Genomic DNA, 23,792 nt, shown 5'->3' with positions numbered 1-23,792 from the left:
AATTCTGTTGGCACAGGATATACAAGATCCTACCTATTATAAAAATATTATATTTTTATTAGATAGGAAAACATGTTGGGAGAGAAAGGGTATATGGGAATGGAGGAGCATCGGGTGACTGGACTGACAATTATAGCTAGCATAAATTCATTACAAAGTTAGAATTCTAGAAACAGTCAGTGTGTAGTGTTGTTGTAGCTATGTTGGTCCCAGGATATAAGAGAGACAAGGTGGATGAAGTAATATCTTTTATTGATCCAATCAAAGCTATTACCTCACTCACCTTGTCTCTCTAGGAACAATCAGTAACAGACTTTATAAGTTTAGCTGCTCTAACGAGGAGACACAAACATGTGATGCACTTAAAGCAAAAGCAGGTGTATACTTCTGCTCAAAGCTTATGACAGAGCAGTAAAGATTATTACCACATAGATATTTATAAAAGAATCATAAAAGTAAGAGATGGAAAACACCTATTAGATCATCCGGTCCATCACCCTCCGCCCCGTCCATCTTGTGCAAGTGCAAGTTGAGCAAGAAATACCAAAATTCTGAAGAAAACTCCACACAGCTATGGAGACAGGAAAAAAATATTGCCAGCCTGTAACGCGGGATGGCAATAAAGTGAATACAATGCTGTAGGTTACTCAGGGCTCTACACTCTGGTTTAGTTTATGACCTACAGCCCAGTTCTGAGAGTGAATTCAGTCACATTTTCCAACTCAGGTCATCATTTATAACTTTAAAAGGTTGGTTGGCAGCACCAACAAAGATCTCAGATTGGTACTTTGTGAGGACTTTGGAATGTTTAGTGCCACAAAAGATGTTCCAAATGCAGGTCCTCAGGATGTGCCTGTGACAACATGATGGATACCCTTATGTTAACTTATTTTATGAAGAATTATTAGTCAATGGTAATCATACTGTGCTACTTCCCCCAGGAATTTAAGAAGCATAGTGGGGGAGGTGAGGTGCTGCATGAGATGTCATCCAAGCACCAACAGAACAAGTGTCCATGTAGGAGCTTGGGGGGCTCTCCTCCTATAATTTATTTCAACATATAGCTGTCTCTCATACATTTAAGGTCACTTGCTGGCAACAGAGAGGAACTTTGTGGATACTGGTGGCAGAGCTTTTTGGCAGTGGGGCCACAATTCCAGAATTCACTCTTTGCAGATATATGATCAGACACAACCAGGGCCATGTCTACAAAGTCCTTGTAGTGGGGCAGTCACCCTGCTCTGGCCCTGAAAGGGTTAAAGCCAGCCCTTGGAGAGGGCTGGGGCTGAGAGAAAAGGCTAGGCTGATTGGGAAGGCAGCCACAGCTGGGGCCACACCCTAGTCAGGCCACAGCTGGCCCTATAAAAGGGCTGAGAGCCAGGAGCTTAGGTAGTCTTTCTCAAGCAGTAGAGAGAGAAAAACCTGGCTGTCTGGGGGAGCTGGAGGCTGTGTAGCCTGGGAATAGGCAGTGGCAGCTGGTCCAACCCCCTTGCCGATGGTGAGTGGTTTACAGACTGCAGTCTGCCCCAGGGAGTGGGGGCTAGATGGTGACTGGCAGTAGCCCCTAAGGCAAGGTGGGGATAGAGGGTTGGGTGTTCCCCTGGGTGGGGAGACCTAGATTGTGGGCTACTGCTGGGAGTAGAACCTTGATGTAGAGGGGCACTGGGGTCTGGGAGGGACATGGGGGGGCCAGTGGCAGGTGAGACACTGGCCTGCAGAGGGCACTCCAGAGGCTGGAAAGCTAATTCCCAGGATGATTAGCAGGAGGTGCCATGTTGGTGAGTCATTGCCTTGCTACAGTCCTCCAAATATTACCTTTTCCCCAGGCCTTCCCAAATGATTAAACTCTGGTTTCCTGACTCACTGGCAAAGCTGCAGGGGAGCACAGTTTTTGGTCTCTTTTTGTGATTTGAATGTCTCAATTTAAATCTAGCAAGGCCCCAAGATAGGTTACAATCATTCATTAGGTTATCAACCAAATAATGGGCATTTGTTCCAATGGCCAGTAAGATCTCAGTCCCCACAAGAGCTTCATTTCATGGACCACCAATTAGAAAAATATCAGCACCTTTGATGACTGTTAACAGGTTTCAAGTTTTCAACTAATCCCTTTAGATTGGTTTGCAGGAGGGAACAAATTGGTCTACTGTATAGTAGTCCAGTGGGCTAACATTTATTTTTAGTAGTTCACATCTACCCTTTAGTTGCATGCTCTTAGGACAACTGCTGTTATTTCTGCTGTATCCTTTTCTGTCTTTCCCTGCTCTTCAATCCAGGCAAAGAAGGGCTGTTCCCTCTCAGTTTCTCCTTCAGCCTTTTCTGTCTGATTACTGGGTCAGGGCCAGTGCTTGGAAATATTTACTTTGTCTGAAAGCATTTTACTAGCCTCCAGCATTTCTAGCCCTGGAGGGACATGAGAGATGGGAACTTAGAGTTGTGGTATTCTGATAACTTTCCTTCTCTTCCACTTCTGTGGTGGCTGAAGTGTGGATGTCCGAACCGCTAGAACTAGAAACCTATGCTTTATACCATGTCAAAGCATCTTGAAACTCCAGCTTTCAAAGATTTAAAGCATTGGAGACAAACCCAGACTTGGTGTAAGTGGTGAAACTCCACTGAGTTCAGTAGAAGTTTCATCTCTTATTAGTAATCTGTAATTTTAGTAGTTTGTGAGAGTGACTGCCAATATTTTAAATGAAGAGGTGGGGGGAGAGGAAGATGATGGTAATTAGAATCATGTGTGGGGTTTTTTTTGAGTTGGCAATATCATGACCTGACAGGGCTAGAAGGGAATGATTTATATATTTGGCAAGCTGAGATTCTCAGCTTTTCAGTGGTTTAAAGCACTGTCAATAGGATACTCTTGTCCCTCACTCTGGCAGTTCTTTCATGGCACTTGTCCAAGGCTGAATATTGAAAGTCCCAGACTTTAAACCTGCTGAATTTTCATTTTCTCCTTTCCTCTATCTGGGTAAGGCTGCTATCCACAGCAAAAGAGTAGCACTTGGAATGTGAACGGCAGTGCTTTATTTGTGGAATCTTTTTTTCTGAGGGAAACTGACCAAGATCATATGATTCTAATGGCTTTGAGTACTTGTGGCACCTTAGAGACTAACAAATTTATTAGAGCATAAGCTTTCGTGCATCCGATGAAGTGAGCTGTAGCTCACGAAAGCTTCTGCTCTAATAAATTTGTTAGTCTCTAAGGTGCCACAAGTACTCCTTTTCTAATGGCTTTGACTGACTGCTGATGCTGGTTATTGTAACAGTCCCCCCATGCTGCGCAGTGGACTGTTGACTGAATATTGTGGCAGGGGCCAAGATGCCACAGAAGCATTTCATTTTTTCCATATGTGGAATAGTTCAAATCAACACAATGAGTGATATGAATTCCATTAGACTGCGTAAGAGCTTAAGACATATTCTAGTTGAATTCTCATGCTATGTAAAACATTTTATTAAGCAGCATTTCATAACATTTAGTGCAATGTGTGCTGTAATGTAACAAGTTACATGTCTACAGCAATTAACTTTTTTTAAAAATGTTAATATTGTTCATGGCTTAAACTCGCAACAGAAAGGTTCTTGTACATTAGACACAGCACTCTTCATTCAGTCCCATTGCATCTAGGCACTGTAGCACTCCATAGCTGTAAAGAACCATTCTGGGTATGCAGTGGTGGTTACTCAAAGGTCCTGGAACTCTGGGCAAAGTATTACAGGCTAGATTCTGCTTGTTGAGGGAGTCTAGCTAAATGGAAAATCTGCCAGATGAGGAAACTGTTGGCAGAAAGCACCAGCAATCACTTTGCAGGGTATAACAGGTGGGGAGCCCACCTCGCCAAAAAAGTGGCCCGTGCTGATTGGGAGGGGGTATGGCGGGAGATGTGCTGGTTCAGCATATCCATAGCAGCTTCTACTGGCTCGTGGAGTCCTGGCTGTACACTAATGCTGCTCCTCTCTCATGAGAATGCTGAGGGAGGATGAGATCACTGGCATCACCAGCCCCCCTTCATGGGGAATACTCCCTCAGGCTAGAATAGGGAGATGGGGTTTACCTGCCTTTACCAGGTTTATTGAGTCTGGGCCTATATGTGTAATGTACCTAGTCCCAGTTATTGAAATGAATCAAGGCAGGTTTAACTCCAGTTTTTTGCATTTGAAATGTTTCATGCACAAATACAATGTTTAACACATTCATTTGTTCAGTTTCCTTCATTAAAATTAGTGTGCCAGCTGCACCCATAAGATTGTCAAAGATTTAGCACAATACTTTGTTTGAATGGCTTGTTCCAGATCTCATTGCTTCAGATATGACTTGGCAAAGAGAACCTCCTGTATGAAATAAATTATTCAAAATCTTACTATGCAAGACAGAACTCCTGACAATCTTTCAAGTGGTGTCAAAGATGCTGGAGAATCTTGAAATTCTAAAGAGAAGAAAAATCCAGTCAGAAGGGTAAAGAAACAGGGATTGTTCACACACTGGCTGTCTTTGAATGAAGTTATTTTTATGAAAATGTGGATAAAAATCCTGATTAAAATTAAAATTACCATAATATCTCACTCTTTAGATTTATTGCAAAGCCAGCCTTGAGACAAGTCAAACAGTTAACACTGATGTTGCTGAAGTAGAGTTAAGGTTTTCTATTATAGCGCAAAGTCAGGGAATATGGTCCATGCATAGTGCTGGTCTACATATTAGAGGTGATGGAACATATATAAAGGGAGGGGTGAGTGACAAATATATTTGGGAATTGTGGTGTATTGAGTGAGTTTACATTAACTACATTTCCTCACTTTGAAAAGTTTGTGTGGGCAGGTGTTCCCCTTAAATAACCTTAACTGTTTAACAGTTTAGTTTTCTTCGTGGTTTTAGCATTGAACATTGATGTTTAACTAATATAATAGCTGGGGAAAAATAACGTGCTACAGGAAATCCTACAAGTTGCAGTGTGTCCACATAGATGGTCTGGTTCTCTGGGCTCTCCTCAGGCCCCCTTTCTAGTCACATTGCCTCTTTGATCACTGCTGTGCATAGTATCCTCCCACAAGAGAGATGTTAACCCTGAATTGTCTTGTCCTAATTAGATTGTAGGTTTTGGGGTAGAAGACATTTCTTTCGATGTATGCAAAGTACTACAGAAGTTTACAATGCCCTATTATAGTAGTAATCATATGCTTCAAACAGTAGGGAAAGGTGACCCAAGGCAGGTCTACACATAAAATGCTGCATCAGCTGTATACATGCTGCATACAGCGACCACTGTAGCACTCGGATGAAGCTACTATGCTGATGGAAGAGCTTTTCCCATTGGTGTAGCTAGTTCACCACCTATCAGCATAGTTTTTTCTACATGGTGGGATTAGGTCCATATAAATTCACACCCCTGAGTAATTTATTTATACTAATATAAATCTGAAGTGTAGACCTGGCCTAAACTAGAGAATTTCACAGCAACATTGTAAACAATGGGAGCACTTTGTACCTCTTTCACCTAATGTTGTCCTTGACAGAGGCCCCTGGCAAAATATTAGCATGCCAACTTTAGAGTCTTATCAACAGGTGAGTGTCCATTGGCACAGATGTACTCTGATACTGTTTACTTTTCCATTGTGAAATCTTAGTCTGATGCTATTTTGGCCATTGGTCACAAAGGAATAACCATGGTGGCCAGTAGTAAAGTGTCCTTTAGATTGCCACTGGCACAAATAGATTTCAGGAAAAGCCTGTTAAAGCCCTGCCATAATCTGGAGAAAGTTGCCCTCTGCTAAGGAAGGAAACTTCTTGCCTGAGATATTTGGTCTTTGTGGTGGCCACACAGTCTAGCAGTAACATGACTCTTAACTTCAGTACCCAAACTCAGTCTGACTCTGTCAGCCAAAGAACTAAACACTCATCCACAAGGGGGATGGAGTGCAACCACCACTCTGGCCAACCAAGAGCAGCCTGGACACACTCCAGAAGGAGACAGTTTTGACTACTGCTATAAACAGTCATTCAGTTACAAATTCAAAAGCAAAAGGGTAAGAGGGTGTCAGACGCTGTTGTGCTTAGTAAGACTGTTGTAGACTGATAAGCTTCTTTATTTTTCAGTAAGTTGGTATGTAAATAACATGGAGAAGCCTGCAGAATATGGCCTCACGCCCTTCTTACATCCTCCTGTTAGTTGCTTTTCTTGCTATGCTCCTTTCTTCTGGACATTCAGCAGATGGGTTACAGCAGTTTAGATGCTCTTATCCTCAGAAGATCTGATTCAGAGGCAATGCAAGTTAGATATTAATCAGTGGTGGTGAGAATATCTGGAGTCTAAACTGGTACAATATACATGTTGGGGTGGGGGGGCTGAAAGACTTACTCTTAGATTTGCCTTTTGAATTTGGCCCAAGATTTGGAGGGTGGAGGTTTTCAAAGAGAAAAGATTGTGAACCTTGGATGGCATATTCAGAAGTTCAGCACTGTCCTAACTCTGCTCCCATTTAAGTCAACAGGATCTGTACCATTGAGCTCAATGGGGAGTAGAATTGGGATACTACTGAGCTCTTGTGAATGTCCTATCCCTAGAAAGTCTAGAGGGTTTAGACTAGGTAACCTGACTGAGTGCAGTAACCACCCAAGAAGGGATAGTACCTGAGCATGACACACCTTGGCATGACTAGCCCTAGACTAAATGGCACCCCAGGTGAAGTGTTTTCAGCACTCCACCCCCTACCATTTGTTATCTAATACCTTTTTTATTACATTTGTAGCCCATTTCATGACTACTGCATGATTTGCATGCATGATTCATCCCTGTCAACGATAAATTTGCATGCTAGGATCAGTAAATCTGTAATTCATGGCGTATATAAGCAAACAAAATTCATTTCCCATCAGATTTATCCCTTGCCACAAACTAGATTGAATTTTGCTTCCAATAGTGAGACCCCCCTGAAGAAGCCTTCAGGTGATCTTTATTTTCTACCAGGAAAAACAAAGCATTAGTGAGAGCAAAAGTCAATGTTCCTCAGTCTTAGAAAGTCCTCAGTTATGTGTTCAGCATGGCAAAAGTAACTTTTATATTGTTGCATAGATTGAGGTTTGATATCTAGCATCTGATTAAATATGTCCTTGATTAGTCGCTACATACACACTTCAAGTCTTAACACAAGTACACTTTCACAATTACACAATAAAACCAGGTTCACATCACAGGGGGCTCTCACTTTGCTTGGTTCTTATCTCAGACTAAGAACGCCCTGCCCCTTGTGAGCCATGCCCTCGCAGGGATACAACAGTCTAGAACAGTTCAAGAAAAATGTAGTTTAGTCTGGAAGGTTTCATAAGATTCTACAAATGTCCAGAACATTCTAGGAGATTAGTGAAAAATGAATCCACATATAGAATACCTGAAACATTTCAAATGTTCTATTTTTTCCCCTTTTGTCACTAACAAAAAACAGCACACAGAGCCTGGCACCCCAGCCCATCACCTGGGTTGCCTGATGCTAATTTCAGTCCTGCACCCTGGAGTATCTTACTACAGTTGCAAATATCTGTATGTAAACAGGTATTTTTTTATAAAATTTTTTTTTGAAATAGTCATTACAGCAGGCACACTCTAAAAATACAAACAATTAGCAGGCCAACCAATGCATTCATTGTTAGAGCTTTCAGGGGCAGCAAAGACTTTCCAAAAGTGGGGGGCCTAGGTGCCCTTGCCCCCTCTGTGGCCCCAGGCCAAGCTGGAGAGGAGCTGGGGAGCCCAGGTCCCTCCCACAGGTAGGGGGCCTCCAAGAGCAGCCCCTGGCCCAGGGCAGATGGAGGGTCTGTGGCTCCTCACAGCTGCCTGCAACCTGGCTCCAGCTGGGGACAGGGCCTTGGAGCCACAGCCCAGTCATGGTAAGAGCCATGCAGGCAGCTGTGGGGAGCTGCAGACCCTCCACCTGCCCTGGGCAGGGTCCCAGGGAGCAGGGACACAGGCTGAGGCCTGCCCCAGGCAGGGGGAGGGCTCACAGCTGCCCAGGCTCCCCAGCTGGGCTCCAGCTGCCATGGGGTTTTGGGGGGGCAAGAGGGGCAGGGGTGGGTCCTGTGGTGGAAAGATGGGCCAGGCCTGCCCACTTTCAAGAAGTGGGAGGGCCATGGTCCCCCACCCCCTGTTCCAGCTGGGTCTGATTTTTAGGGCTGCTCTTTCACTGTCTGGGGTGGCAAAGACCAGAAGTGTAGAGAGGCAGAGGACACTGCCTAGGAAACCAATGGAGCATTGTGCATCTCAGCAGTGATGAAAGGAGACATAGCACTGATGGAAAAAATGAGATTCTATTTGGAGTTGTGTTTGTGGGGTGGCTTTTTTTTTTTTTTGGACAATGAAGGCATCCCTGAGATGAGGCCCTAAGGGACAAAATGGGGAAGAAGTTCTGAGAGCCAAAATAAAGTTTCAAGGATTTTCCTGCTTTTAACAACTTTCCTCCACTTGGGTGGTCCTGTTGCACCTCATCTTCCTCTAGACAAGGATTTCACCCTCAGTCATCTGACAGGCCTGGAAGCATTGCAGGGACATGGTGTTCAATTTGCTCAGCCCATGGGAGGAGGCCAGCTCACCTCTATCTGGTGCAACAGTGAGTGGCTTCAGAAGCAAAATCTTGCATCAGATGGCAGCTCTCCATGGTAAGCTGGCATTTGTTTCCCTGAAGTGCTTAAAGCTGGGGTAAAACCCCAGAGAAGTAATAACTTGTGTGGGTCCTTAATGGTTTAAACAGACTTCTTTTGAAAAATCAAGTCACCACTTTGGGCCCAATCCTCCACTCTCTTGCACCTTGTGCTGTGATTGACCCAGGTGCAGAGGGAGTACAGTGTGGGTCAGAAAGATAGCCCTGGACATTCACTTTGCACAGGTGTAAGTGAACACAGTGCAGGACAGTAGGGAAGCAGGCCCACTCAGTTCTCATTTTTCAGTTCTTCCTCCTGTAACACTGGCACCTGACATTAGTCACCCCCTCTGAATATACTCAAAGGTCAATGCATTCTAGCATATGGTTGATTACAGGGAAATTCTGTTTCCATGATTAATATATGACATCAGTTCAGGTTCAATCAGCCCACCTTCATTATAGCATCTGGGGAAAGGGATGTTTTGTCAAACACCTCAAAGGAACATGTTCCACTTCTTTTGATAAGGCCTCAGTCAACTTCTTAACAATGCAGGAGTCCTTTCGTGTTTCTCATCCTGCTTAACGTTCTAGAATAGCCCTGCTGAACAGCAGAAAATGGCTGTTAGATGGCATGTTCAGTATCTGATACTTAAGCTGTGGCAATTCCTGAGCTATTAGCTCAGTCGCCTAGAAGACCTGAGCTAGAAAATGCCCTGCAGAGTAGAATAAACCCTTGTGGACTGATAAACTAGCAGTATTAGCTTTAAACCTTCTTTGAGTTATGCTGCTCAATTACTTTTAGCTATGCCAGTTCTCCCCCCCGCCCCATGAGTCAGGCAAATCTATAACAATGCTAGTAGCATCCAGTTGAGATTAGGTTTCATACATGTTACTTTCAGCAACTGATGCAACATGAGAGGAAGATCGTAGTTGCAAAAGTCCTTAAAGGCATCAGCTTGTGACTCAAATCATAATGCTGCTTCAGAAAATTGCTCCAAAGTTCACTGAGCAAATGGACATTACTATTCATCATACTGTTGTATTGAAAAGGTAACTCATCTCAAATAAATGCTTCTATATTTTGAATGGGTTATACAGTTTCCTTGTTCTCTTGTTGACTGAAATATCATGTACTCTTACTATGTTACTCATTGTTGATGTGGTACTTTGAGATCCTGTGATGCAAGAGCTGTAAAGGTCAGGTACAAAGGTGAGTACTTGGATCAGCTGATATTAGTTGATTTAGGTACTAGTGTCAAGAATCAGAGCCAGTCTCCAGGCCACCTAAAAAATGTAGCTGGCCTATGATAGGCTGCCTGATTGCAGACCCTTCTTGTCAGGCAGTGTAGCCAAAGTGGCTCTTAATCCCAGCAGCAGTTTAGCTACTGCTCAGAATGCTTGCCCACAGCTGCAGTAGTTCCTTGTCTTGCCCCTGCCTTCTCTCACTTCAGAGAACTCAATGCTGACCCTTGGCTCTGATTTCTGGCTTCAGATCTGGCCTCTGACTCCAGCTCTAAGACTAATGACCAATGACTCATGCTCCAACCACTAGTCACTACTGCCCACATCCCAGTCACTAAGGTAGATGAGCATGAAAATATTTTATTTTAAGGCCAAAATTTTCAATCTTAAGTGCCTGAACTAAGCCACCTTAATGACTCCTATAGACTTAATTCCTAAATGAAGGCATCCATGTCTGAACATTCTTGACAATCTCCCACTAAGACATGCACAGAGCATTAACATAAAAAAAACTATTTACAATAAGTAACCTTTTCCAGTTAATACAAAATAAATTGAACTCCAAATACAGTCTCCCAATAAAATGGGCCAGTTAGTCACGTTGTGCTCAGCATCAGCTTTGGTGGTGACAAGTGGTTTGATGCCACTTTTGCATGTATATTCTCAGGCCAGCCAGGGCCCTGTCTAACCCTAGGTGTAAGTCAGGGCAGCCTCTGGGATTTTAGGTGCCCTCAGCCCCAACAGGCTGTTCTGGCAGCTGGAGTGCATCTAGCCATTTCCCCATTGACCCTGCCACGTCCTGGCTACACGTCCTGGGATGTAGAGCTGTTACCAACCCTATGCCACAAAAATCCACCTAAGCTAGATATTTGCTAGGGGTTGGGACTCCCTAGCTTTACATTAGCATAAAGGGGCTGTAACATAGTGGGCAATCTGGGCCATAATCTTTTTCAGATACTGTAGGGATGAGCACATGATGGATACATAGAAATGCTTGCATTGTATCTTCAAATACCACTTTGACAATGGAATCAATCCACTGTAACTCCAAGCAATAACCATTGTCTTTAAATCAGCACACACAGTACATCTTTGCATTTTTTCTTTCAAGATTATGGTAAATGAAGCAACAAAAGTACCAAGGAGGTGAACATTGATAGAATATTTTTTTTAAGAGGGATAGTAATTGTGTTACTGTTCAGGCAAAGTTCCTTTTGCACCTTTAACTCACAGCTTACTCAAGTGATGCTCTGAAGGCAATGAAGTCAGTGGAAATTTTGACTGAGTAAGGATTGAGTTGAAATTCCAACAAGTTCAGTGGGCTGGGCATGTAATTACAACACGAGACAGGCCAGTTAAGCCTCTCTTGGGAGAACAACCTTAGGGTATCCATCTTCATGGCCAGCCAATGAGAACATGGATGAATAATATTGAGCAAGACTCAAGAGCTCTTTATGTGCATTACCATCCATGGGAAAAATATAGCATTGACAGACAGAGCTGGGGGCAAATTGTGACAATGGCCAAGGACCTCCAGGGTCTATAAATAGAAGTGTAGTAGGAAGAGAGCCTGAGATATAAGCCCTTGTATGAGGCCTGAGCTATAGTAGTGGGAAAGCTTTGCCAATATAAAGCAGAGGTAGCAAAAATTAGGTGGGTGAGCAAAAATCAGGCTCTGCCTGCTTGCAAGTTTACAGAATCTGGCAAGAACTGGGCTGATATTGCAGAAACAGTTTTAAGAAGTGCTAGGCACAAAGTACTTACACAAACAAATTTCAGAAGTGGTAACAAAACATCCCAATAAAGGATGTTTACAAAAACATTCCTCCAGGATAACAGGAACTCACTGACCCCCTTCTAAAAGATAAGGTTAGCATAACAGTGAGATAAATAAAAATGCTTTAAACCATGTTAATAATCTCAAACTTATTAACCAAAAAATGGGTAATAACTAGCCACATCAGGGGACAGTAACTAATTATGTCCAAGGGGCAGTACATAACTGGTTTGTATCAGGGTATATAAAGGCACCTCTAAGAGCATCTTGGCCCAGCCAAGGGGGGAATGGAAAGGCCTGCCATTCATTGAGCTGCATGCATTGTCACATACATATCCTGGTAGAGTCTGCCAGGTGCTATTACCGTGCTTTGTCAACAACAAACCTGGCGCTTTTGTACCTTAACGGATCTTGTGGTCATCGGGCAGTTCACTTGAGGTCTGCTTTGCCAGCTGTCTGCGCAGAGCTGGGGCAGCACACAGGAAAAAAAACACATGCAGCCAAACATGTAACCACACTGGTAACCCTCGAGTAGTGATCTGGTATGTAAGCAAGCTTTCCTCTGTAAAAATTGCAATCTAACAAAACTACAAGCTAAAAAACCCTTCATCCCTCCCTGCAAATCCCCACAGAGTATAATGAGGTATGAATGTGCTGGGTTGCTAGCAAAAAAGTCCATATAAATTTTAAGAATATAGTGGGGGGGAAAAACAGTCTGTAAGGCTAAGGCAAAAAATGTAGCCTTAAAATGTAATAATGCAAACTATAACCATGGCTGTTAAATGGTTCAAACATGCCATGAAATTGCAGGGCAAGTTTAAAAAAAATTAAAGCAAAAAAAGCTACAAAGCCTTAAAATGCTTCCACTCTCCTAGCATAGTGGCAAGCAGGCCAAAACCAGCAAGCATGAAAACAAAGCAACACATTTAAAAACAGCTGTAAAAAAAAAATACAAAAAATGTGCCATCCCATTATAAATGTGGTCAACAGCAGGTTTCGGGTAGCACGTCTAACCCCACTGGGGATTGAGTAAAGTCTGAGTTAAAAAGTGAATAAAGACTTCAGGATTTGATAGAGTATTTTGCCTATAAGGGCTGAGAACACCTGTGCACATTCTCCCAGCTTTGGTTCATATGTTGTATTTTAAAAGAGGAAATAGATGTGAACTATTAATGCAATACTGTGATTGAAACTTTCAGTGAGAAAATACTCTATTAGAGCAAACAGTACAAGCGGACACCATGTAGAGTGACACATGTATGTACAATGGGGCCAAGTTAGTTTCTGGGGAATCCATAATTATCCAAAATGTTGAACTAACTAACTTGTGTCAGTATGAAATACCAGAGTGTTTAATCAGTGGGGTGTTTTGCATTTAATAGCTTTCTGGGAGATAGCCACTGATTGCAGTTCCCATGCCAACTGCAGGATTGTGACACATTTGCTGGCTGCTGATGTCATAAAATGACTGCTGGAATATAGCTAAAGCATTTGCAGATTGTTTTTTAAAACAAACTTCTGGCCAGAGCTTGCAAGACAATTTTTTCCCCACACGAGTGCAAGTTATCAAAAGTTGTACTTGTACGCTAATATGGTTTAAAGCTTTAAGATGTCTTTGTGCTGTCGCTTTTTGGAAGATGCCAAGCGAGATTTGAGAAAGGCAGATAGAGAAATAAGGAGACAGATAAGGCTGATGGACATGCATCCACATTACCTATGCGATATACACCTGCATCCACACTGCCTGTGTGATATACACCTGCATCCACACTGTGGGTGTGAAGTACACCCATATCCACATTGCCAGCCACCATCATGCCTCACGGTTTGGGAGAAGAAAGCCATTAAAGCAAAACTGGAGGCAGAGCGAGAACTGGACAGGTAAATGAGCTTATTTATTAGCCTTCTATAGCCAGTAGGACTCTTTAAATTGAATTAGAGAAGAATTTGACAGCTGAGTTGAGTAAAGTTGAAATGGGTAAACAGGATAATAGACAAAGCTCAATTTCAGGGAAATGTAGGAACTGTAAGTTTGAAAAAAGCTGTAATGTCATTCTAGAAGGTATGGAGGTAATTATATAAGCAGTGCCTGAGTGTTAAATGTCTTCCTATGGAAAATAGGATATTTAAAAATATTCAAAGCAACAAATGTTGGACTACATGTAAAACTAAATGAGAATACATAGATTTAGTCTTGGGCCAGATTCTGACCTTACTGTAAACCCAGAGTAACTCAATCTATTAAGAGTTGGGTATTTATTAAATTGAATTCAATGGCACTCCAGATTTACACTGCTATAAAGGAAATCAGAATCTAGTTCTAAATGAGAAGCTGTGATAAATGATTAACCTTTAACTCAATGGCAAGTTTATGATCCAAAACAAAGGGTAAATCCTTTGCCAGAGACAGAATCATATTCATTAAGAGATGGGGACTTTGGGAGGTTTTAATAAATAATTTTAATACATCTTATTAACATGCAGTTTTTCCCCTACCCAAAATTTAAACTTGTTAAATATTGTGCTTGGAGGTGAGGTTTTGATTTTTGCCAGTTAAAAATGTGATGCTGCCAGTATACACAGAGGATTGAATATTGGCTTATATTCTCTGCTGTGCTCAGTCTCCACAGGATGTGACAGAGCTGGAGGAGAGGGAAGCCCCGGGAGCTGTATAGTGATCCTTGATCCCTGGCTGGGTTTTACACTAACCCTAGAAGGAGTGAAAGCATAGGGACTGCTTTGAATTCTCTCCATTGTAACAGCTCCTCCACCTTAGAATAGCTGTAGTGCAGTCACAACCCGTTGCACATCATATGCCAAAGGCTGCAGGAGGAGGTGCTGGAACATGAAGATGCTCTAGATTTTCACCAGCTGAATTCAAGTCAGAATTTGATGCATATCAAATTTTGAAGTTGCAACTCATGCAAAACTCAGTGAAGTTTTGCCTGAGTAAAAACAGATTGAGGGCTCCAGGATCTGGGCCAATGACTTCAATGAGAGTTTTGCCCAAGTATCAGGTCCATATAGTGTAATCCTTGCTACCCTGTTTCTGAAATTGGCTACATTTTCATTATGCATCTGCTTGCACTGCTCTGACTATAGTCACCACATGAGAGAATTTTGGCCTATAAGTCTAGAAAAAAATCAATATCCTCTCTCAAACACTGAAACCCATATGGATGCTGTAAGTTTCTAATATCACTCCTTTTCCCAAACATTCACCCAAGATTAAGTCTCTAAGTGATTGACTAGAAAGTCCAAGGAGGCAGCAGCACAGAATTCATGAACTCACAAAGGAAGAAATATATTTCTAGATGTTGTGCTAAATTGAATCATCTTAGTTTTGTAAAATAGGAATAATAATCCTGGAGCTGGGCTACACTGGTAATAAACTGCTAAACTCATCTGACTTGCTGTCTAGTTTATCATTTACTGTCCTATATACTCAGACATCACAATCTATTGAATTTATCTTATGCCCCATTCAGTTTGTTACAATGGAGACTGGGACCTTCAATTGGATATTTTGCAAATGGTTTGAATGAGAGTCATGTTTTTGGTTGATGTCATTTCACACTGTAAATTTAATGGCCCAATCAGCTGCCATCCTAGCTCTGCACAGGAGACATTTAATTTTGTGTGTGTATGCCAGGAATGTGTCATGTAGAGATCATTTAACAATTTCTCACTTGAAAATGTAACTAGTGAACCATTCATTTGAAAATTTAGGATGATTTGTTAAGTGGATGTGCATTGGTGTCTATTGGCTAATGGGGAGTGCTGGCTGTTATGTTTAGGGTGACTGACAACTCTTCTTCATCTTCAGTTGTCTCATCCTAAGAGCACACGAACCCTGGATTACCAAAGCACATGAATGTTTGTTCATTGATGGTGTAGCCAATTCCACAAGTAGTATGCATCAAAATATGAACCTATCTCCATTAATAGGAGAGTAGACCCTACACTTGATTTACTCTGTCAAATAAATGTGTTATTCCATGCTGTATACAGAATTCATCTTAACTCTTAAAATTTTGAAATTTTGTTAAGGCAAGGTTACAATAAACTACATTATTCAAATAACCTGGTAAAGATTGTCTTGCTAGGTGGGGAGCCCACCTCTCTAGAAATTTGGTCACCCTTTCTAGCATACTCAAAATACCTGTCTTTAGTGCTCCTCTTGTGTACATACTTTGTTTTCTATTACAAAGATAGTCCATATTTTTATACCACAATTCTATGGGGGGGTCACATTTATAAAAATGTGGCATACAAAGTTAGCTAATAAGAAATTAGTCATTCTGTTTAAAGTATAGATCCTTTAGTGGAGTATTAAGTAACCAAGTCAGGGGATCGCCAGGAAGCCAGCGTTTTGTCTAATTTCCTCCCAAAACCATCTAATTTCTGCATACAACCATCACATGTACAAGCACATTCCTCTTTCCCCACAAGCCTTCCAGAGTGCCTCTCTAGTAGAAAACATATGATGGATCTTAACTTGAGTCAATGCCATCCATACAGTAATTTAAAAATTGTGCTGCACAAATTGAAGATGTTTATCCTATATCCTACAGAGACCCACTCATCCAGATCAATTTGTCCAAATCTCTCCCATCTTTTCATCTTGGTTGGTTCCTTATCAAGGTCTTTTTCAATCAAAGTTAGATATCTTAGAAATTGAACCTTTTGTCCAGCTTACTCCTAGATCAACTCAAATGTGGTTAAAGGTCTAGATAAAGTTACTTATCCATATTTGACAATACAATATTTTTATTATTGACATTATATACCTCTTGGTATGACTTCAAAGCAGGACCCAGGCACAGATGTCTGAATTAAGTAATCTCAGCTCTTACCCACAAGAATGAATCACTGATACTTCCTAGGGATAAATTTGATTATTAATGAAAGTAGCTAAGGGAGAGGACCTCAGACAGGAATTTCAAAAATTTGACCAAAACTTCTAAGGTGGTCTGGATGAATGGGTGACTATTTTTGGTGACCTACATTTGTTTTTTTATTACAGCATTCGAAGAAGAGTTAATAGGATGTTGAACTCATGCCATGACCATAAGTTTTTAGCTCTGATGGATGTTAAGGGGTTTGACCCAGAGGAAGTTACAGTGAAGGTGAAAGATGGGAAGGTTAAAGTGTCAGCTGAACATGAGGAGGAGCATAGGACCCTAAGAGGGAAGGAATACAACTACACAAACCTTACCAAGGAGATCAGCTTGCCTCCAGGGGTACATGAAGAGGAGGTGATGTACACTGTAGGTCCTAGCAGTTTGGTGAAGATTGAAACTCCACACAAGTGTTTTCCTTGCCTCCTGAGTCTAATGTGAAGACAGTGGACTCTAAGCAGCAGTAGTACTGTACATGTACATAGTACAAACAACTCCTCCGGTGTTTTTTAACTCTACCTTTTAAGCACAAGTTGGCAACTGTTCTGAGCAGTTTAGAAACAAAATAGTGCTGCAAAACTACTTTGAGTGCAAGTCTTTTGGTTTCATTTTGAAGGGTTTCTTGTGACTGTCAGCAGTCAAAAGAAATAGGGACATTATCCAATATGAAGATAAATTGTTTAGAAACACTAAACTATGGTAACTTGTTAAGTAATAAAGACCCATATAGGTATAGCATAATTCCAGAAGCTGACATTGCCACTGCTCATTGTTTCAGAGATTAAGCCTAGAAGGGACCATTATCATATAGTCTGACCTTTTGCATAACAGGCCATAGAATTTCCCCCAATAATTCCTCCATCAAGTCCATAATTTGTTTGAGTTATAGCATCTTTTTCTAAAAGATGCAGTCTTGATTTAAAGGCATCAAGTGATGGGAAATCTACCATATTCCTAGGTAAGCTGTTCCAATGGCTAATTCTAATGGTTATTTTTAGTCTGAATATGTGTAGCTTCAGCTTCCAGTCTATGGATCTCATTGTCTTTCTGCTAAAAAGCCATTTATCAAATCTCTTCACTGCAGAGGTGAACAAGTCGCCTCAACTTCCTTTTGGGTAAACTAAATAGACAGTTTCCTAAGTTTCCTACTATAAAGGCATATTTTCCAGACCTTGAATCATTCTTGTAGCTCTTTCTTGAACCCTTTCCAAATCAGTCAGTATCCTTTTTGAAGTGTGGACACAAGACATGGACAGTCTTCCACTAATTGTCTCACTAATACCACTTCTCCACTGTTCATGCTGTACTTGATACATTCTCCATTATCCAGTACTGCCAACTGCCTTTGTATTATATTCACTAAGAAAGGGGATGAAATAAAATAGTCAGTTCCATTCAGACATTTACTGGGCATTATGGACATGAATATTTATACACTTTTGTTTTCTAGGATATACCTATGGTAACCCTATATTTTTAGGAACACAAAAGCTAGGACTAGTTAGAAATTCTGTTGAATTTGTTTCCATTGAAAGAAAGTGGTGCATTCAAAATGGTGCTGTGGTGCCTTATTGAGGCTGTAGTTTTAGGTGCTTTATGCCTAGTCTCATCTATAGGCTGGGGTTCCTGGTAGGATTACATATTCCATGATGCACCATTTTCTCCTCTCGTGGTGGGAGTGTACCCACAGGACTCTGGCCCTGGTTCATCATGGGAGATGTAGGCCAGTCAGAGCCAAGCCCATACAGGAAAATGAGCATATAAAGGCATGGAACTATAACTGAGGCATTGCAATGCCCTTTTAGGGCCACAAGAGTCTCCTAGGCAGAATGCCAGAGAAGATGCATGGAATTGATGCATTTCCTAGATGACATGGTCCTGCCCCTTCCTGGTCAGCTCCATGCTCTTTCTAGGTTGTGGCAGATGTATCTGGACTGTCTCAGCAGAAGAGAAGTTGTAAGCAGTTTGTGCCACCATTCCCCTGCTCCTGGCAGACTCTGTGACCAGACACCTTCAGCCTGGTTTTCACCAGCAGACATGAATAATACTTCCTTGCTTCACAGGTGTGTTGTGGTGGTGTGTGTTTGGAAAGCACCCTGACTAGAGCTGGGAAAATTGAAATTTTTGGGGGGCCAAAAAATATGTTCAGATTGAAACATTTCACAAATTCATTTAGAATTTGCCTAATTGTTTCAACTGAAAGATCAGAACATTTCAACATTTTCAAATGGAAACATTTTGATTAATTCAGTGACTTTGAATTTTACTGCCATTTTATAGACAGTAAAGAAAACTTGAGAACCAAAACATTTTGGGTTGAACAAAATGTGTTGATCAACCCCAAAACAAATTTTTTTTTACTTTAGTTTCACCAAAAATTTGAACAATGTTAACTTTGGGTTAACCTGGAAGGAATTTCTATTTTTTTGTAAATCACAAAATTGGTTATTGGCACAGCTCTCCCTTTGCTATTGCCACACATGCAGGCTTTACTCATGGTTAGGTGACAGTGCTGAACACAACTTGTCATTATCTACATTGTCCCAAAAGTCATGGTCAGTATCCTGTCAGCTAACTTGATTCTTTACTGTTGTGTTCAAACAAGGCAAAGTTCTGTGATGAATTCACCCACCTCAGCCAGGCATGAGGGATCCTGGAGAGTGTATGTGTAAACCATCCCCAATCTGTCCTCTGACAGAAGCAGACCCAGAGCAGCTGAGAGGGATTGTTGGTGGGATGCTCTCAGCTCTGCAGATACAGGAGCTGTGAGCTTAGCCCTCAACACCAGGATCACTGTACCAGCCACTAAGCTCACAACCCTTTGAGGAGCTTAGGCTGTTTCCCTCTTCACATCCCTCCTGCTGACTTGCTGCATTTTCACAGGGGGTGGGGGCGCTAAGCTGCTGTCCTCGTCACCTTCAATTTGTCTTTTCCTTCTTTGGAGGGAGATGAAGCACTTCCATTTGCCCTCAGATTACTAACTTCAGAGAGAAGGCAACACCATCAGCCATCACCCCCAGGCTATTTTTGATTCTCTAGCCCTCTTATTTTTCTACATGGGGTCTTTACTACCCCTAGCAGGTTCACGGTGGGGGGGCAAAATGCAAATAACTCCCCAGATCTAGGCCCCATAAGACTGTGGGGGCCTTTGAAACAGCAGGAGATTCTGCATAGTCAGTTGTGGCAGCCCTAACAGCCAGATAGACTCAGTCTTTAAGGTCAGAAGGGACCATCATGATCATCCAGTCTGACCTCCTGCACAAGCTCACCCACCCACTCCTGTAATAGACCCATAACCTCTGGCTGAGTTACTGAAGTCCTCAAATAATGATTTAAAGACTTCAAGTTACAGAGAATCTTCCATTTACACTAGTTTAAATCTGCAAGTGACCCCTGCCCCATGCTGCAGACGAAGGCAAACAACCTCAAGTCTTTGCCAATCTGACCTGGGGAAAATTCCTTCCTGACCCCAGATATGGTGCATTTAGTTAAACGCAGATCATGTGGGCAAGCCCCACTAATTAGATACCTGAGAAAGAATTCTCTGGAGTAAGTCAGAGCCCACCCCATCTAGTATCCCCTCAGCCATTGGAGATATTGCTGCTAGCAGTCACAGATCAGCTATATGGCACTGAAGGCAGTCTCATCATACCATCCCTTCCATAAACTTATGAAGCTCAGTCTTGAAGTCAGTTTTTTTGCCCCCTTGGCTGTTGATGTAGGAGGCTACATGGGTAAGATTTCCACCTGCTCTCAGGAAAAGAAGAGGGGAGTCCAACATTATTCTCCCTGCCTCACATTTTACAAAAAGTAACACTCTAGGGTGGTCAGCACTTGAAGTACAAAGCACTTTTATTTCCAAGGCTCCCACACATATTAAACAGCAGTTACCAGCAGATGTAAGAACAACTAAAAGCATTTTCTGCTTTAGAATAGAACTGAATTGATAGCCTGGGATTTGATGGAAACATTTTCATATTGAAACAGAAAGGCCTCAATACACACTTTTAGCAAAGTGTTAACAAAATATTTAGACCAGTTGCCTAGCAGCTTGGTGGGTATTTGCCACTGCAGATCTCACATAGCTCTCTGGTTTTCTGACTGTCGTGCATCATCACTGTAAAATCCTAGAGTTCTTTTCATTGCTGTTCTAAGCAGAGGCAGGAGGATCTGGGAGGTATGGTGGTCTTGAAATACTGGGACTACAGATCTGCTCAGAGATTGCATTTGCTGCATCAGATTTGTGCCCCCTGCATCCCCAAGTGGAATTCACCCCTAGGGAAAGACAGGCTGCATTTCCACTCCCCCGTGGGTTGTGCCTGGAGAGGGCAGCTTTATTTTACATTAGGACTCAATAGGAGCAGGTACAGGCAGGTTGCACTATTTGTGGCTGCCTGGTTAAGCAGGTTTCCCTCTTGGAGGAGGGAAGAAAAGGTGGCAACCTCTTTCTGCTGCAGCCTCTTTCCCCGCAGCTCCCTTGAGCCACAATGCAACCCCTCAAGCACAGTGTCCTGTTCACTCTGATTTATGCTGGAATAAAGCAGGAATGAATCAGCCTCCATATTACCTGAACCAGCAACATGGGTGGTAGTTTGGGTGGCAGTGTCACTAGGCAAGAGGTGTAGCTTTAAGAGCATAGCAGAAAAAAATTGCATAATGAACCTTCCTTAGTAGTCACATGAGATGTGACTGGTTGAGCAGCATACTCTTTATCCATAGTACAGATGCAGAATGGACAGCAGCAGTGCAAGTTTCCTACCTGCCCTGTCGGCAGCATGCCTCTTGAGCAACTCTGGTGTTCGTGATCCTGGAAGCTTCGCCTCTGTCCTTTTGTTACAGCTGGTTTCCCAGTGATACTCAAGTACAGAAAACAAAGTCTTGTCTCAATGTTCAGAAGCAGGTTAAGGTTCTACAAGTTACCTATTGCCATTCAGAGATGAGAACAAAGGTTACAAGGGAAGTGAGTAAACAACTACCTCTTTCACCATGGGCTTCAGAAAACACCCCACCCCGCTGCAACCCCATCTCCTCAGGCTAGTCACATGCCCTGTAGGAAAAGTGCTAAAAAAAGACAAAGATTTCTGCTATAATACACTCCCAAAAGGTCCAGTCATTCCACTGATCTGATTTGGCTTGGACAGTACTAGTCTTTCCAGCCTTGTACTCGGCTACATTGTTCCAGAAGCATCTTCAGCGAAGGCACAGAATTCCAGAGAACAACCTGCTAGGGCGGAGGTGTTGGGAGCTTGTTCCTTGGAATTGGATGAAGGTTATTTTGACCTTGACACACTAGATGATTTAGTGCCAAGGAGATTTATGTGCCTCCTCTAGCATACATTCAGCATCCCAGGTATCATACAAGAAGTTGTTGAAATGGAACTTTAATATGTACATAAAGCTTGATGCAGAACTGCCAACTCCACAGGTTCAAAAGTCATGAGAGACTTTTTAAAAAATATTATATTTTTTGCTCTGCCTTTTGGTTTTTGAATGCCCCCTGCCCATCAGGGGTGTGTGCGCACGCACGCTGCCAACTCTCCAGAATGTATTGGGTATGGCAATTTTGGCCTCCACTTCAGGAGCTCACTCCTGTCTGTGCCGGTCCTCTGCCCAACAGTTAATTCTGTCCCTCATCTCCAAATCAATCCTGCCCCCCAATCCCCACATCAGTTCTGCCGCTCAGTCCCACACCCAGCCCCCAAGTGATTCAGCTCCATCAGCCCCCAATGGGTGCTGCCCCCCAAATCCCCAACCATCCCCTGGATCAATTCTGCCCCTCATATCAATTCAACACCCACCACCACCACGAAGCCTCACTTCTGCTCCTCCTGGGGGTCTCTAAATCCCCCTTTGAGGACTTGGGGGAAGGGTGGCTGTAGCAGTGTCCCTTCTTCCCTTCAGGCTGGGGGAGCAGCTGTAGTGGTTCTTCCCACATATCCCTGCCCCTTCCCAGGCTGGGTGCTTCAGGGGGAGATGGGGAGGAGCAGAGGCTTGGTCTGGCTGCTCACAGGATAGGAGAGGGGAACAGAGCCACTGAGCTGCTCCATTCTCTCCTGCCCTCCTGCGAGAGTGGTATCCAGTTTCCTCCCCCCACACAGTTACTGGGTTTTATTCATCGATTCACACAGCTAAGTCATAAAATGGATCCAGTTCCCAGAGCCAAACACCATTCCCCCCCCACCCCAGTGCCTCTTCCACCCATCCCTCATGCCAATACCTGTCTCACCAGGCTCCTGTGTCTCCAGTGCCTGCCAGATGTCTGCCTGGCATAGCTGCACCAGATCTGTGGGGGGACTTGCCTGTCAGGTTCTAGGCCATCATGTCTGCCCCGCACAGCATCAGGGTCTTAATGATCTTGTAGCAGTTGAACTGCCTTGCATCATGCGGAGTGCTGTGACAACTCCCTTTTCTGGGAGGTGACATCCACGCCATTGTTGATCAGATGCTCCATGACATCCACCTGCCCTGTCTGGGTCACCCCTGTGCAGAGGGGTGCTCATTAGCTTACCTTTCAGGTCTTCAGCAGCCCTGATTGGCTGCTTTTCCCGCCTGCCTCCTGGGGTAGAACAGCCAATCAGAGGGGGTTTCCCCCAGGCAAGGCTGAAATTCGCTAGAGAACTGGAGCTTCTCCTGCTATACCCAGTCAGGCTCCAGCACTGGCTGTAATCCCTCACTTACAAAAAGTCACAAGAGCTGGCAACACTGTAGTGTGTTGTGACACATGGCCAGAAAGGGTTAAGCAGCTTGCAGGCTAATTGACTCAGATTCAACCTTTAGGGCCATATCAGTAGAGAATGTTTGTGGTTGTGTGTGTTTAAATTGTAGCAAAGTGAAGACTCACCAGTGCAGTGCCTCCTGCTGGTCATCTGGGAATTAGCTCTTTTCCAGCATACAGAGAACCCTCTTCAAGCCAGTGACTTGCCTGCCACTAGCTCCATGTCCCTCCCGGACCCTGGTGCCCTTTGCCCTGGGGTTCTGCCCACCACAGTATCCCCACACTGTGTCTCCCCTCCCAGGAGAACCCCCAACCATCTAAACCCACCTTGCCTCAGTGGCTACTGACAGTCATCATCTAGCCCCCACTCACTGGGGCAGACTGTATAGGCCACTCATCATTGGCAAGGGGTTAGGACCTGCTGTTTTAGCCTATCCCCAGGGTACCCCTCTGCAGCCCCAGTACCTTTTAAGGCCTTTAACAAGGCCTGCAACCCAGAGGTTTACCAAGCTGAAACTCCCTAACT

The 23,792-nt window shown here is 43.1% G+C and overlaps 1 protein-coding gene and 1 long non-coding RNA gene across 3 annotated transcripts; one reads left to right on the top strand and one right to left on the bottom strand.

The window, feature by feature from the left end:
* The first annotated feature begins 1,306 nt into the window (after window positions 1-1,306).
* On the top strand, window positions 1,307-17,500 carry ODF1 (outer dense fiber of sperm tails 1). 2 transcript variants are annotated; one of them, XR_005291427.2, is made up of 2 exons: window positions 1,307-1,498; window positions 16,677-16,815. XR_005291427.2 is itself a non-coding variant. In XM_038392350.2 (2 exons), the coding sequence occupies exons 1-2, from the start codon at window positions 13,260-13,262 to the stop codon at window positions 16,990-16,992; spliced, it is 588 nt and encodes a 195-aa protein (XP_038248278.1). In that variant the 3' UTR covers window positions 16,993-17,500. The 2 variants fall into 2 exon arrangements, 1 of the variants encoding a protein (XP_038248278.1); XM_038392350.2 differs by lacking the exon at window positions 1,307-1,498 and adding an exon at window positions 13,260-13,531 and having other exon boundaries at window positions 16,677-17,500.
* On the bottom strand, window positions 5,996-23,504 carry LOC119851845. Its single transcript, XR_005291428.2, has 4 exons — window positions 23,393-23,504; window positions 21,311-21,471; window positions 9,083-9,232; window positions 5,996-6,252 (listed from the first exon to the last, which is right to left on the bottom strand). It is a non-coding gene; the product is annotated as an uncharacterized LOC119851845 (long non-coding RNA).
* Between the last annotated feature and the right edge of the window lie 288 nt (window positions 23,505-23,792).

The sequence above is a fragment of the Dermochelys coriacea genome, chromosome 2 (genome assembly GCF_009764565.3).
Source record: "Dermochelys coriacea isolate rDerCor1 chromosome 2, rDerCor1.pri.v4, whole genome shotgun sequence".
NCBI lineage: Eukaryota > Metazoa > Chordata > Testudines > Dermochelyidae > Dermochelys > Dermochelys coriacea.
Note: the sequence above shows the minus strand (reverse complement) of the source record. Positions and strands in the feature narration are given on the sequence as shown.